We start from the raw sequence: 13,225 nt of genomic DNA, 5'->3' as shown, positions 1-13,225 counted from the left end.
ACCGATGACTTTTTTTTTTTAGTTCAACGAGAAAGGGTCCAGGCTGTCCCTCTACTCGAGACACGACCATCGTAGCTTGGTTATACTCCGACGGATGAAGCAACAAGATTTATGGTCACCCGCTCATTCGAAAGCTAATATTGGCCTTGGAAGCTTTGAGACTTACCGAATCTGCCGTTGGCTCATCTTATAAGACAAGATTGATCGACATTGCTGTGCGAAATACCCTCTAGTGCTCTCGAGCTTTATTCTGAAAGTCAACGCACGGGAGCGCGGGAAGACCGTCCACGTTGGCCAGGGCCGTGCCACTAGCGCCTATTCCTTCTTGAGGTAAATACTTGTGTGAAGTATTCGACGGCTTCTATCTTGCAAGCAGTACTTCTGGAGGATGATGAGGCGTCGAGGCGGCGAGCCATGGCGCGGTGGTAGTTCACACGCTAAAGCACTGAGAGGGGTGTAATTGTTGGATCGCTTGACATCGAACATAACATTGGTTCGAGCTCATCGGCCATTCCACCAACAAGATCTCTGGCTACTACTATACGAGTACCTCTAGAGGGGAGTGTTTCTTCCATCGACCAATTTGGACGAGATCATGATTTATCGCTTGACCAACTTGGCGAAGTCATGCATGTGTTTCTCTATCTACGCACAAACGTCTTACGGTGCCGTTTCATCAGCCTATTTGTGCTAGAGGGTCTCTTGTTCAGAAAAAATGCGGCTTGGCATTGCACTAGACAACGGTATCAGTGGTCAGTTTACGACGGAGGTGCCTCTGAGAACAATAGCAGTGCTGCCACTCCAACCACAGCCTGTTAGACGGAACAACGTGATGCAGAACTGCTTATTGTAGCACCAGTCTCCCATCCTTGGAGGGTTCGATATCGAATTCGTTTACTATGGCGCTCAGTTCGAAACTAATTCACCTTCCCTTTCTTTCTTTTTACCCGGACGGTCCGGTGGAAATCACAAACAGGCACCTGTCAAGAGATAGGTCATGAGGATACCTATGATGCTTGAAAGTACGTATACAAGCAGCTCTGTACCCCTGTTAGTACTTGCATACCAGAACGATTACATATCGTATACCAACACCAAAGATTAACTTCATGCTGGTAGTGACATACTCATATAACCGGCATATCGTTAACCCGAACTCAAAAGCTTCCGATCCAAGGCCAGGGAGTTCTTAAGCTGCAGACTTATGAAGTTCTCGGCATCTTTGTTCTCGTCTTCACTCAAATTGAACGGGGACCAGGGGGCGGTGGCGTCCGCGCCAAGTGAATAGCTTCCGCTTCCAGGCTCTCTTCCAGTTGGCCAATTTCAACCCCTGCCTCTGGCTGCCGCTGCGTGGAGGTCCGTGCCCAACGGTTAACCCCAGCAAGATACACGGAGCACCTGGCACTTACCAGAGAAGACAGAGAGTCAGCACCTCACAGGCGTGAGACAACACTCGGCCTCCACGATGGCTTCTTTTAGAGGCATTCATGAGTCCAACACGATGTTGTACGGCCGAATATATTCACTGACTGCCGGCATTGACAACTTATATTCCCCATTCTTTCACGGTGGTGCGTTGAGGTTTGGCTCAGCATGGGTCCTGCCATGTGTTATTAGACTGAGGGCCAGGTTCAATTTAGCATCCTCTCGTCAATCTCATGCTATTAACCTTTCCCTCCCGAAAAGGGCCGCCTTTGGTCTCTCTACTAGCTCCTCATGCTCTGTCTCCGACTTACGAAATAGAAGTTAGGCGAATTGTTATCAGTGCAGTCAGCTCAACGAAGCATACCGTTGGGTGTTCTCTCCAACTAAATGTTGAGAGATGTGACGCGTCCTGATCCTGTGCTTTTCCCAACAGCCAACTGAACCAAGGCGGCATGAATATCATCACCAGTACCTGGTCATTCTGGACTTCGTGTAGGATAACAACCTTTCTCTCTTGGGCAGAGTCGATGATTCAGCTACACGCGATTTGATCCAATTGAAATGGAGACTTTAATTAGATGGAAGGAGGCGCCAATCCCGACGAGATCTACCGATGCCCACTCTTCAAAACGCGTCCAGGTGCCGACAATGTGGATCATGACTGGTTGGTGGTGATACACAAAAACAGCCAATTACACTTCTCGAGGGAGCTGATACCTCGAAGGAATATTGCCGCGTGACGCTCTCCGTAATAGGAAAAACACCCCATGGAATCGGTCTTCAAGGTTTCCCAGTTTCCTCGTGGCGAAATTGTCCGGTAGTCTGCTTGTACGACGTCGTTGAGTTCTCATTTCAGGCAAAGATGATACAATTGTCTCCGAACGATGGCTTCGTATATGCAACAATACTTTCCAGGCCTGTGGTAGACAATAGAGCAAACGCCGAGTTTGTCGAGCCCTCAGTCGTTTCATCATCCTAGCCGCCATAGGGAGCAGCAGGTGGAAAACTACCACCAACTTTCTACGTGTTCTGTGTGAAAGACTTCATTTGCGGCATGGCTCGGCCTGTACGATACAATGGCTTGTATGATGCGGCTCCGCGGCGGAGGCTCTGTCACCGAAAGCCCATCCAGCTCTGCTTGCACATGGGTACAGGGCATCATGCCTGGTTCACCGGCATCACGATGTTATCTATCGCATTATGCACCTCCACCGAGGCCCCATCGCAAAATTGGATTTCCCTTCTGCTGGCATGTACGTACGAGCATTGAACGCAGTCAAGTACTCGTACCTGTCAAGACATCGCAACTCAACTTTGCAAGGTCTCCATGTATGCTTTCAACAAGGGCAGCATCATGTTAGTGTCCTCTTGACGGCAGGGCCAACATTGGTCTGTGCCTTATGGCTCTTGTCTCCGTCTCCGCTGCGGGCGAACTACTCCGTAGTCAGTAAGGACATGCATGAGCCATGCCGCGCCGCGCGCTCATCTTTGCTAAAACCACAGGCCGCCACCAAAATCCTCGTTCCCGCGAAGCCTCTGCTCAAGCATGTACGAGTATCACATGGAGTGCTAGCAGCATGTACGAGCCCAGTACCTGTACGACTACGGCCACTGAGGATGCGATTACTGGGCCTAGTACTTACAGGTGAGCACCTTGCAACATGGCATGCAAACCCTCGTTTGTACAGGCTGCCCCTGCGGCTTCCCCTCCCATGTCCCGTCTCCTAGACCGGCCGCCATTGTCAAGATGGCTTTATCTCTCCACTCCTTCGAAGCAAGCGACACCACTCACCACTCGATTCTTATCCCAGGCCGGGTCCCGTACCTGTACGCATGATGAAGGTGGCTTGACCGACCGCGTGTTTTGTGTCTCTGCCTGTGGTCATGCTCTTGTTGCCCTTTGGCAGCACTCACTTGGATTCCGTATGAAGCACAGGGGTTCTTTTCAGACCGGGTCGCCGTTGGCCCACTCACCAATCTCTCGCAAAGCAGCAACTCAGGGCTCGACTTAGACGTTTAGAAGCCAGTGGCATTCCTCCGGCACTTGGCACCAAAGGTGGATCAGAGAAAAATCAAAAGCTCACAAATACGTACAGAGTTCTTGAACAGGGTCACCGCCATAAAGAACAGGAAACCAAATAATGCGCCTTCCGCATGCGTCTCCACCCGGCGCCCATCATTTTCTAGTTCTTCCTCGTCTGGGCGGCAAGAGAAGCTCTCTGAAAGGCTGGGCTGGAGACAACCAAGGCCCAATACAACTCCCTGGGGCGCAATGCAGCCAGCATCGGGCCTCCATATCCAGCGAATCGTGTTGCTGCGTCGCCCATCCAAAGCCACCCTGCGAACTTCCAATTAGCGTCATGGCCGGAGTGCCCTCTCTCTCTCGTTCTTTTCTCCCACTCTTTCGAACATACCACACCCCCCTCTCCCGGGTTGTCTGTTCTTGGTGTAGCCCCAGGTTGGGCTCTCGTCCGCAGCCCCAAAAGGGACTCTTCCCATCCCCACGTTTCTAGCTCTACTTTTTTTTTTCTGCGAAGGGCGGCCGCAGATCGAGAGGCCCTCGGCTATGCAGGGCCAAAGTACATCAGCCCCCCGGGGATTGGGCCATGGTCCATTCAACTACGTTGATGCTTTTCTTCACACGCCTAATGCCCATCCATCGTCGAATGGCGAGTAAGGCGTACGAAACAGCGGACCCCGAGGTTTATCTTCAGGACGAATTACTCGCGTGCCAGTTATCGCTTCTACGCAACTCATTTGACACCCGTACACGTGCTCTGTATGCCATGTCTGCTGTCCCTGTCGATGGCACGCTGGACGGACTTGACTGCTCTGATCGTTGGGAGAGGGAAATTGTGTTATTTTCTATGAGCGTCAGAGCACGGCGTACTACAAAGTACTAACTACTTTTCTCATTTGAGTCCCCAAAGTGAACGCCCTACCACTTGCTCCGTAGTTGGCCACCCCCCCTTTTCCTTTTGTTCTTTTTTTCTTTTTAATTTTCTTTTTTGCTGTTGTTGCTGCCGTTGTAGTTGTTGCTTGGTGGCAGCGTTGTTACTGTCCCATTTCCATGCACCATTCTACTCCCCATCTCCGTAGGGCCTAGAGAATCATTGCCGCCGATCATCATAGCTCATTCCCCTTCTGACGTGCCGAGTCGCGAATTGCCTGCGCATTGGCCTTTGAAACTGTCATGCTCGTGCAATATGCCACATCAATGCCGCCCATCCCTGTCCCGTTCCCGGCCAGTCACCCGGCCAAGGTTTGCATGAACTGAAAAAAACCACGTAGGATGTGCCCCTGGCCCCCGAAGCGCTCGGGCTTTGTGAATGAAATTCTGCTTGGTCCATTTGCAGGGCCGAAACTCGGGACTTGGGGCTTCGCGGGCAGATAACGGATGACAGCCTCCTTGGTTTGCACGGCACTCCAAAGAGCCGGATGAGTTATGTCGTTCTCTCCTTCATCCGGCGGATTGCCCACTATGTTTTTGGGCTTTGGAAATTGTCAAATCATCGCTTGATAATAGTCACTGGCAATAAGCTGAATTAGTATTGCGCGGTTCGCTGCCGTCCGATTCTCGGACAAGATAAGGGGTAGAGGACGTAAAGAGTAGATAGTAATACATACCGACATCCTCATCTTCCAGCTCGTGTGCCAGACCAACCCTCTGCGGCTGATGCTTCACCGACTTGCCATAAACAATGGCTGACTTGAACTGTTCCACAATGCTGCGGTGAATAGCGTTGCACTAATGTTGTGTAACGCACATTAGTTGAGAAGTCCTCGTGATAGTAATAAGGGTGGGAAAGGGGGAGTGGCCTTCTTGGTGACTCACAAAGTCTTCCACGGTGCATCTCGACGCTTTGAGCACAACGGGGGCTGAGTAGTCGGGTGCCCTGCCCTTGGGCTTTGTATAGACTCGTTTCAGGCTCAGCTTCTCCCACATGGCTTCCATGAGCTCGTCAATGTTCCAGCCATGCTCTGAGCTGATGGGGACGGAGTTGGGGATTCGGTAGAGCAGATCCAGCTCTTCGATGCTGATGGAATCGATCTTGTTGAGGCAGTAGACGACGGGAATGTAACTATTCGGCAGCATTAGCAATCCATCGTCCAGTTCACCAGTAAAACGCGTAGCTTCGGCACAATTCTCGTTGCCTCTTTCAACTTACCTTCGGCTCTTTGCCTCGATAATGTCAATCAGATCATCAACAGTAGCATCGCATCGAATAGTAATATCAGCAGAGTTAATGCGGTACTCGCTCATGACCGCCTTGATCTCGTCGTGGTCGATGTGCGTCAGGGGCTGGGTGCTGGTGATGTTCAAGCCACCCTTGTCCTTCTTCCTGAAAGTAATGTTGGGGGGCTCTTTGTTGATGCGGATGCCGAAGCCCTCGAGTTCGGCCTCAATGACTCGCTTGTCCGTCAAGGGCTTGTTGACGTCGAGCACAATGAAAATCAAATGGCACGTCTTGGCGACGGCGATGACCTGGCGACCTCTTCCTCGACCGTCCTTGGCTCCCTCGATGATTCCAGGAAGATCGATAATCTGCAAGGGGGCGCCTGCAGTAACATTTGATTAGCATTTCCCATCATTCCCTCGTCCTCTCGCTCTTCCAAGCGAGCGAAAAGAAAAAGAAAAACATAATAACGACGGCAACACGCACCATTGTACATGACCTGACCGGGAACCGACGTCAGCGTCGTAAACTCGTACGCCGCAGCTTCTGAGTGCTGCCCCGTCAACCTGCTCATCAAAGTACTCTTGCCCACGGACGGAAACCCAATGAAGCCAATACTGGCCACACCCGTCCTGGCCACGTCGAAACCGGCACCGCCGCCGCCGCCGCTGCTGCTGGGGGTGAGCAGCTCGCGTTTCAGCTTGGCCAGCTTGGCCTTGAGCTGACCCAAGTGATACGACGTCGCCTTGTTCTTTTGAGTCTTGGCCATCTAATGCAGGAAAATAACGGTCAGGGTCCTTGTTCCCAGTAAAAAAAAACAGCAGACCGCTCAACGCCGGATTTCGCCTTCGGAAATAACGTCGTCTCGTCGTCTCGCTGGGGGTGTTTCGATGCGGAAAGACATACCTCGGCCTCAATCTCCTTGATCTACATTGTCCAATGTCAGTCAAAAGCTCAGAGTAGAGAGAAAAATCACAAATTAAACACAATGCAAGCTGGGCGAGGCGAGATCATACCTTGTCCACAGTCGTCGACATGATGCCGGTGTTGTGTATCAGCTATTCCAAATAGGTTCCTCGAGTTCCCTCTTGCTTCTCTCTTCGATATTCGTGTGCTCGCAACTCTCTGCGGCGTCGTGCTGGCGATTGTGATGATAATCAGTCTGTTATCACAAACTTGTTTGTGTGTGGTGGCATGAATCTTTTGGAAGGAATTTGGTGGGGTAAATTTTTGGTTTGTGGTTCCTGGTGGCCAATGATGTCAGCCCATTTGGACCAATCCGCTTTAGGGAAGAGGAGCCACAGCATTTATATGGCTGGAAGGCTTTTTGCCACAGCTTGTGTCTCATAAGACCAATGATACCATCACGGCTCTTATAAGTTATAAACTTACAGGTACCTTATACGCAAACAATTCCATCAGATATACAAGAGCGAAAAAAACATAACTGTATTTAATACAAGGCTATTGTAGTCCATGTATCTTCATCACCCAAATTCCGGGGTCCTCCTAAGGGGGGAAAAAAGCCATCAAGAATTCTTCTTGCCCAATGCCGCATTGCTGGAAACTCTTGCATCAAAACGCCCTTCGTCTCACATACAAAGCTTCCCTTTTCCTCCCTGTCCGCCTAAAAAAAGAAAGACGACTCTGTAGAACCATTGACCTGTTCCATAAACAAGCAAACTGTCCAAATGTACCGTAGCATACCATAGCACTCCGTCCAAGCTGTAAAGGGAAAAAAGAAGAAAGAAAGGCTTTTTTTTGTCCCTCTGCTCATGCTGTAAAAGTGTCAAGACCCATGTCAAGCAAAACAGAAATCATTCCCTCCTCGAGGAGCCAGCCACCAAAACGTCGTATTGCGTTGCGTTGCGTCAAAGTGTGCGTAATGTGCGCGTGTGTACAAGGGAGCGCGCGGCCTCATTCCCGTCCAATCCACCACCATCCAAGTCTATAGACATTTACATGAACAAGGCCAAAGCAAGAAAAAATAGAAAAGGGGAGGAGGAGGAGGAGGAAGAAGAAGCCAAGAAACCGGAAACCAAATGCAAAGGGTGTCGGATAGCGCAAGATTGTACAGCATGAGTTGATTTCATGTATTTCTCTTTCTCTTCCGGGCCAGTTCTGCTATCAACTGGTCGATCCATTAATACCATTAGTTATACCACTATCCATTGCTGCCTCGTCCTTGACCTCATCTGAGGCAGCGTGTCCATTCGTGCCGTTCATGGTCGGCTTGGGCCGTGGGGCTGAAGTTGGGCTGATTGGCGAGGAATGAATGCCGTTTGGGAGCGGCGAAGGGCTCGTTGTATCCTTGATGAGATGCCCTAGGCCTTGAGTCAGGCAAAGGGCGTTGTAGTCCGTATCTTCGGGATACGCCCGGGTCAGGCCTCGTCGGGGAACTCGCGTCTCCGGAAATGGAGTTCGGCTCGTTTGAGAAAGAGTTGGCAGTTCTTCTTCGACCATGACTCCGTTGACATAGTATTTATGTCGTGGGGCGAGGCCGTGGTAGCGGCCGGCATCCGGGTCTTGCTTCCATTTCGAAGCTGATGCCCATTGTTGCTCGTTTTCCATGAGCTCACAATACTCTACCCCTAATCTGATGCCTCGCAGGTGTGGAATGCCAGGCACAATATCCATGAAGTCGGATACCTATGTCAACATTAGTTACATTGTCAGGAGAGGTTGATAATAAGAAATTCTCGTTGCCTGCGGTGCAACTTACCTTCACAAAGAACATGTCCGTTGCCTGGAACTTTTCCCATGCATCTTGCTTGAGCCTGTCCTTGTTGTCGTAACTCAGGCTCTGCGGTGCCTCACCGCCATAGCATCCAGGAAGCTGTTCGCCAAGCTCCCACAGCTTCTCGGAGAAGAGCGTGTATCGCACCCACTCTGTCCTCCAAAGGCTGACTTTGGCAAGTCGAGAAGTCGGTACGCGGGTCCAGGAAGCATCTAGTAATGTGTTAGCAAAAGTCTTTTAAGAACACGGAAGGTGGGCGTATTGTCCGGCTTACATTTAGGGAGACTCAGATCCTTCTCTCCCAACAGCAGGGCGACGTGGGTGTTGAGAACCCATTGCTCACGACCCTCGGCGGTATTGTTCGTCTCTGGGCGGATCGTGTCAAACCGGGGCGCGCGCATGTACTTGAATTTTTCGGCAATGGCCGCGGTCTTGGGGTTTGACGCTGTACAGAGCCATCGCAGCAATGGGGGCAGCTTCTCTACTCGAGCTCGCTCTTGCTCCTCTCGAAGGCGTTCCTGTTCCTCGCGCCGTTCTTGTTCTTCACGAAGGCGTCGCTGTTCTGCTTCTTTGGCGGCTCGTTTCCGCTCCATTTCTTCCCGCTGGGCACGTTCTTGACGTTCGCGCTCCCTGCGTTCTTCTTGTTCACGTTGTTGTCGGGCCTCTTCGGCAGCCTTGCGTTCTTGTTCTTTGTGAAGCCGTTCCTCTTCCTCCCGCAGCCTCTGTTCTTCCTCTTCCTCCCTCTTCTTCTTTTCCTCTTCTCTCCTCTTCTCCTCTTCCTTCCTCTTTCTCTCCTCTTCTCTCCTCTTCTTCTCCTCCTGTTCCAGCTTCTTCTTTTCTTCCTCTAAGCGGCGAGCCTCATCCTCACGCCGACGGGCCGCAGCCTCCTCAGCCTCGCGCCGTTCACGCTCAGCCTTCTCACGAAGTTTGTTGCGCGCCTCGTCTTCTTCTCGTTTCTTCCTATCTCTCTCTTCCTGCTCCTTTCGCTTCTTGGTCTCTTCTTCTCGTTGACGAGCCTCTTCTGCCTCTCGCTTCTTCCTCTCCTCAATTTTGGCACGCCGTCGTTCCTCTTCTCTGAGAGCGTCCTCTTTCTCAGCAGCTTCCTTCTTCTTGGCTTGTTCTTCCTCGTTTTCTCGATTCCTTCGATCACGGGGTGCTGCCTGTTCCTTGACATTGTCCGCATCTGGCATTTCGACGTCGTCATCTTCTTGCTTGACTCGTATCGACTTCTCGCCAGATGTATTTCGAACAGAGTCTTTTCGCTTGGGTTCCCGCTCATCGTGATTGCTCTTTGGTGGGTCGTCCTCGCGATGTTTTCTGGGCAGGAGAGCCGAAGATTTGGAAGAATTATCCCGAGATATACTACCTTTGCGGGGTTTGGCTTCTTCAGAGACTGGTCGCTTTGGCAGGGATCGCTTCTCCTGGCTGTCACCCTCCAGTCGCCGGCGCTTTACCGGCCCTTCGTCCTTGTCAATGTCGCTCGGCCGATCTGGGGTAATACTATTTCGGTGTCGTTTTGAGACACCATCTCCCGATACCGAGAGGCGATCTCTCGACTCATCGCGTTTCAGGGCCTTTGTTCGGTCATGATATTTCTCGGATAGCTTGGGCTTGTCTACACTTTCTTCATGTCTTGGCTCGCTAGGGCTGGACGGTTCCTTGGCCCCAGATGATCCGATAGACGCCAAGCTGCCACGTTTTTGCCTTTCCCGCTCGTCTCGCAATTCGCCTTTGGATATCAGCTTCCTTCTCGGCTTGACAGCCTCTCCTTCAGACGAGACACCGGTGGCATCTGACTCGGTGCGCTTCGGTTTGGGCACTTTGTGAGTAGGTGGCGCAGGGGACGCCTCGCGATCCGAAGCGTTTGAGGCCTTGTTGTCTTCTTTCCGTGGCCGTCCAGGTCCTCTCTTTTGAGAGTTGTCGTCGCCTCCATGGCCGGTAAAAGAATCCGACCTTCGCTTCTCCCTTGGGGCATCCGACTTGGGGGCTGAGGGCTTCTTCGGCTCTCGAGAGGGACTAGCAGCGCTTCGTTTCGGCGGTCTCGAGTCTTCTTTGGCGTCCTCTCTTTTAGCCCGCTTTTCCTCCCGCTCTCTTTCCCTGTCTCTCCGCGATGGCGATTTCGCTCTAGCTGAGTCCTTATGCGTCCGCCTATATTCGTCGTACGCGTTTTTCAACATGTGTTCTTCTTCCTTCCAATTCGATCCTTGCCGACGGCGGGCAATCTCATAATACGTCTCCCCTTTGAATTTCCGCGTGGGGTCAAAATCCTGCTGTTCTAAAAGTAATTCAACGACCTTGATGTTTTCTTGGCCGATAGCTGCGAGCATTGGAGTTGCAAATTCTGCTTGTAACGTTTTCACTGGGGCAGGGTCTGCATTGGCACTACCCAGGCCCAGTAGTAGCTGGATTACCAGATCATGGCCTCCTCTCGCGGCAGCCACCATGGATTCGGGGTCGTCGCAGTTTTCCTTGACCTGTAAAATACGTGCCACAGTTTCTTCGTCACCACGGCCAGCGGCCTGCCGGAGGGTTTTGTCGTCCAAAGGCATGTAGAGCAGGTCGTTCCTCGTCTTGGTGGACCGAACGGTCCCTGATCTTCGATTTGTTGGCATTGTTGTAGCTGGAGAGCGGCGAGGGCTGTCGGGAGCGTGAGAGTCTCGTGCGTCGTGGTAGTCGTGAGAATGACGGTCTTCAGAAGTGCGGCGCCTTTCGCCCTGTCGCTTTTTGGCCGCGAGAAGTAATGCGCGGATTTCGTCACCATGTTCAGTATCGTCCGTAACTCTATCAATAGGTTCCTCCCCATTCACATTAGCCTTTCGTGGATTGACGCCAGCGTCCAAAAGTAGCTTTACAACTGCAACATGGCCATTATCGACCGCATCCAGCAAAGGTGTGTCCTTATCGTAGTTGACACAATCCAAATTGCAGCCAGCGTCAATGAGAAGCTTGACGATATCTTCGCAACCATTAATGGCTGCGATTTGCAGAGGCGTGTTGCCGGCATAATCAGCTACATTCAGGTCTTCAGGTCGGTCACTGAGCCTCCTCTTTGCACTGTCGTATTCGCCACGTGCGCAGGCTCTGGCGAGTAAAGTCTGACCGTGTGCATCCAGGTGTTTCTTGTGAGGTGCCATTTTCACGGGCGAGGCATGAGACTCGGGCACCGTGGGAGTAGCAAGACCTCGCAGCTTGGCGCTCCGAGGATGAGGGCTCCCACTGGCCGAGGATTCGTCAGAGTGGTAGTCAGCTGAATGCAGCGGGGGAGGTAAACGCTTCTTTTTAAGGCTGCTAGAAAGATGATGGGCGGGTAGCTGTGTCGATACACTTCTACGATGCTGTCGAGGGTGTGGAGAGATGGAACGAGTCCGAGTCCTCGGGTCATGATGGGACTGCTTCGAGGCCAGCTTGGTCTCCTTGAGCGTCCGCCCGGTGTCGAGGGTGACGCTCGTGGTTCGCTGGCGGCGAGCCTTTCGCTGGTCAGCTTCGTCGTCGGACTCGGCCTTGGGAGCCTTTCGCTTGTGCGGCAGCAGACGCTCTCCAGACTTTAGCTTGTCACGCAGGGACGAGGAGACTGGCTTGGCGTGGGTGCCCTCAGAGTCTGACGGTGATGCGGCAGCGACGGCGTCAGATCGCCGACGGCGGTGAGATGGAAGCGGGAGCTGTTGACGGAGCTGGCTGTGATTGTGGGGAGGCGATGTCGGGGCAGAACTCAGGCCGCTCGAAGCGCCGTCCTTGCTGCGAGGTTGGCGGTCCTTGTCGACAGGGCCCGGCAGCCGTTTCTTGACACCCTCGACGGGCCGGTTGCCAGCTGCATTCTTGTCGCCCTGGTTACTGGCAGCCGGCTGGCCGTTGCCTCTGGCCGAGTCGGCGTCACTCTCGCTCCTGTCCTCCTGCCTCACCTTTCGAACCTTGGAGGGCGAATGGCCATCCTTGCCAGGCAGAACAATCGTCTCGGCGTCTGAGTCGCGGTCGGCACCAGCCACGTCGTCGATTCGGGCGGCCGTCGACGACGACAGCGACGACGACTCCCTCGTCTTCAGCTTGGGCTCCCTGGAGGGCGACGAGGCCCTCAAAGACGAACGCGGTTTCGGTTCCGAGTCGGAGCCAGAGCCTCGTCGCGGGCGCTCGTGTTTGTTTTGCTGCTGAGGGGAAGCGCCAGCATGCTTGGGCGTGTCGGACTCGGCAGCATTCTGCGCGTCCATGACATTTATCTTCGAGAATTGCCAACGGCTACCACCATCATGGAGATGAAACGAGATTCGGCAGCGTGCGAGCCGGGCAAGAGGCCGATTGATCTGGTCACGTCGACCGCCACGTCAGAGCTGCTGGCAATGGCCTCTTTGCGGAGATGGATTGGACAGCCGGGGGATTTTAGGCACGACAGCAGCTGGCAAAGTGGCGAAGCTCGTTACAGTATGCCGGCACGGAAGCGGCCGCCTGGGGGAGATAAACAATGTGAAGGAGAGAGAGGAATTATATCTGCTACGATGAGGGCCGATGGGGCGGGCGGCGAAAACAGGCGGCGTGGGAATGAGTCGATGCTTTTTTTTCCCGGTCGGTTGGCAAGAAAGCAGAAAGACTGGAGTTTCAATCTTCAATCGAAGCGTGTTCACCGTAGTGCTGCCCAGGGCACGGAGTACGGAGCAGTTTAGCGGGCTCGAGAGCTGGGAAAATAGCACGAAACTGCCGGGGGCTGGGAGCTGGGGTGGGCGGTCGCGACTGGTAGCGGAACATGTACAGGCATCGATGCGGTGCTACCAGCAACAGCGGCAGAGCGAGGTACTGCTACCGCCACGAGTAAGACGTGCTGGTACAAGCCGGCAGAGCGTCGAGTCAATCACGGAGGGCCTGCGCGTGCCGGGAGAAGGAGCAGGCTAGAGGGAAC

At 53.0% G+C, this 13,225-nt stretch overlaps 2 protein-coding genes across 2 annotated transcripts; both read right to left on the bottom strand.

The window, feature by feature from the left end:
- Window positions 1–4,436: 4,436 nt before the first annotated feature.
- On the bottom strand, window positions 4,437–6,843 carry V8C40DRAFT_26788 (GTP-binding protein RBG1). The gene is made up of 7 exons (XM_083219907.1): window positions 6,620–6,843; window positions 6,510–6,530; window positions 6,090–6,372; window positions 5,595–5,985; window positions 5,261–5,507; window positions 5,053–5,173; window positions 4,437–4,954 (listed from the first exon to the last, which is right to left on the bottom strand). Exons 1-7 carry the CDS (start codon window positions 6,638–6,640, stop codon window positions 4,935–4,937), a joined length of 1,104 nt encoding a protein of 367 aa, XP_083072574.1. The 5' UTR covers window positions 6,641–6,843; the 3' UTR covers window positions 4,437–4,934.
- Window positions 6,844–7,028: 185 nt separating this feature from the next.
- V8C40DRAFT_246735 (ankyrin repeat domain-containing protein) lies at window positions 7,029–13,149 on the bottom strand. The gene is made up of 3 exons (XM_083216167.1): window positions 8,615–13,149; window positions 8,326–8,552; window positions 7,029–8,252 (listed from the first exon to the last, which is right to left on the bottom strand). Exons 1-3 carry the CDS (start codon window positions 12,540–12,542, stop codon window positions 7,731–7,733), a joined length of 4,677 nt encoding a protein of 1,558 aa, XP_083072573.1. The 5' UTR covers window positions 12,543–13,149; the 3' UTR covers window positions 7,029–7,730.
- Window positions 13,150–13,225: the final 76 nt, after the last annotated feature.

The sequence above is a fragment of the Trichoderma camerunense genome, assembly GCF_050948025.1.
Source record: "Trichoderma camerunense strain CBS 138272 chromosome Unknown V8C40scaffold_10, whole genome shotgun sequence".
In the NCBI taxonomy this organism is placed as follows: domain Eukaryota; kingdom Fungi; phylum Ascomycota; class Sordariomycetes; order Hypocreales; family Hypocreaceae; genus Trichoderma; species Trichoderma camerunense.
Note: the sequence above shows the minus strand (reverse complement) of the source record. Positions and strands in the feature narration are given on the sequence as shown.

Bases quoted from the DNA above. Each gene is read 5' to 3' on its own strand.
- V8C40DRAFT_26788 (XM_083219907.1), bottom strand. From the start codon at position 6,640: ATGTCGACGACTGTGGACAAG. The intron at 5,174-5,260 runs GTGAGTCACCAA...ACACAACATTAG, and splicing joins GATGCACCGTGGAAGACTTT to TGCAACGCTATTCACCGCAG. The intron at 4,955-5,052 runs GTATGTATTACT...GCTTATTGCCAG, and splicing joins GCTGGAAGATGAGGATGTCG to TGACTATTATCAAGCGATGA.
- V8C40DRAFT_246735 (XM_083216167.1), bottom strand. From the start codon at position 12,542: ATGGACGCGCAGAATGCTGCCGAGTCCGACACGCCCAAGCATGCTGGC. The intron at 8,553-8,614 runs GTAAGCCGGACA...ACACATTACTAG, and splicing joins GGATCTGAGTCTCCCTAAAT to ATGCTTCCTGGACCCGCGTA. The intron at 8,253-8,325 runs GTAAGTTGCACC...ATGTTGACATAG, and splicing joins CGGACATGTTCTTTGTGAAG to GTATCCGACTTCATGGATAT.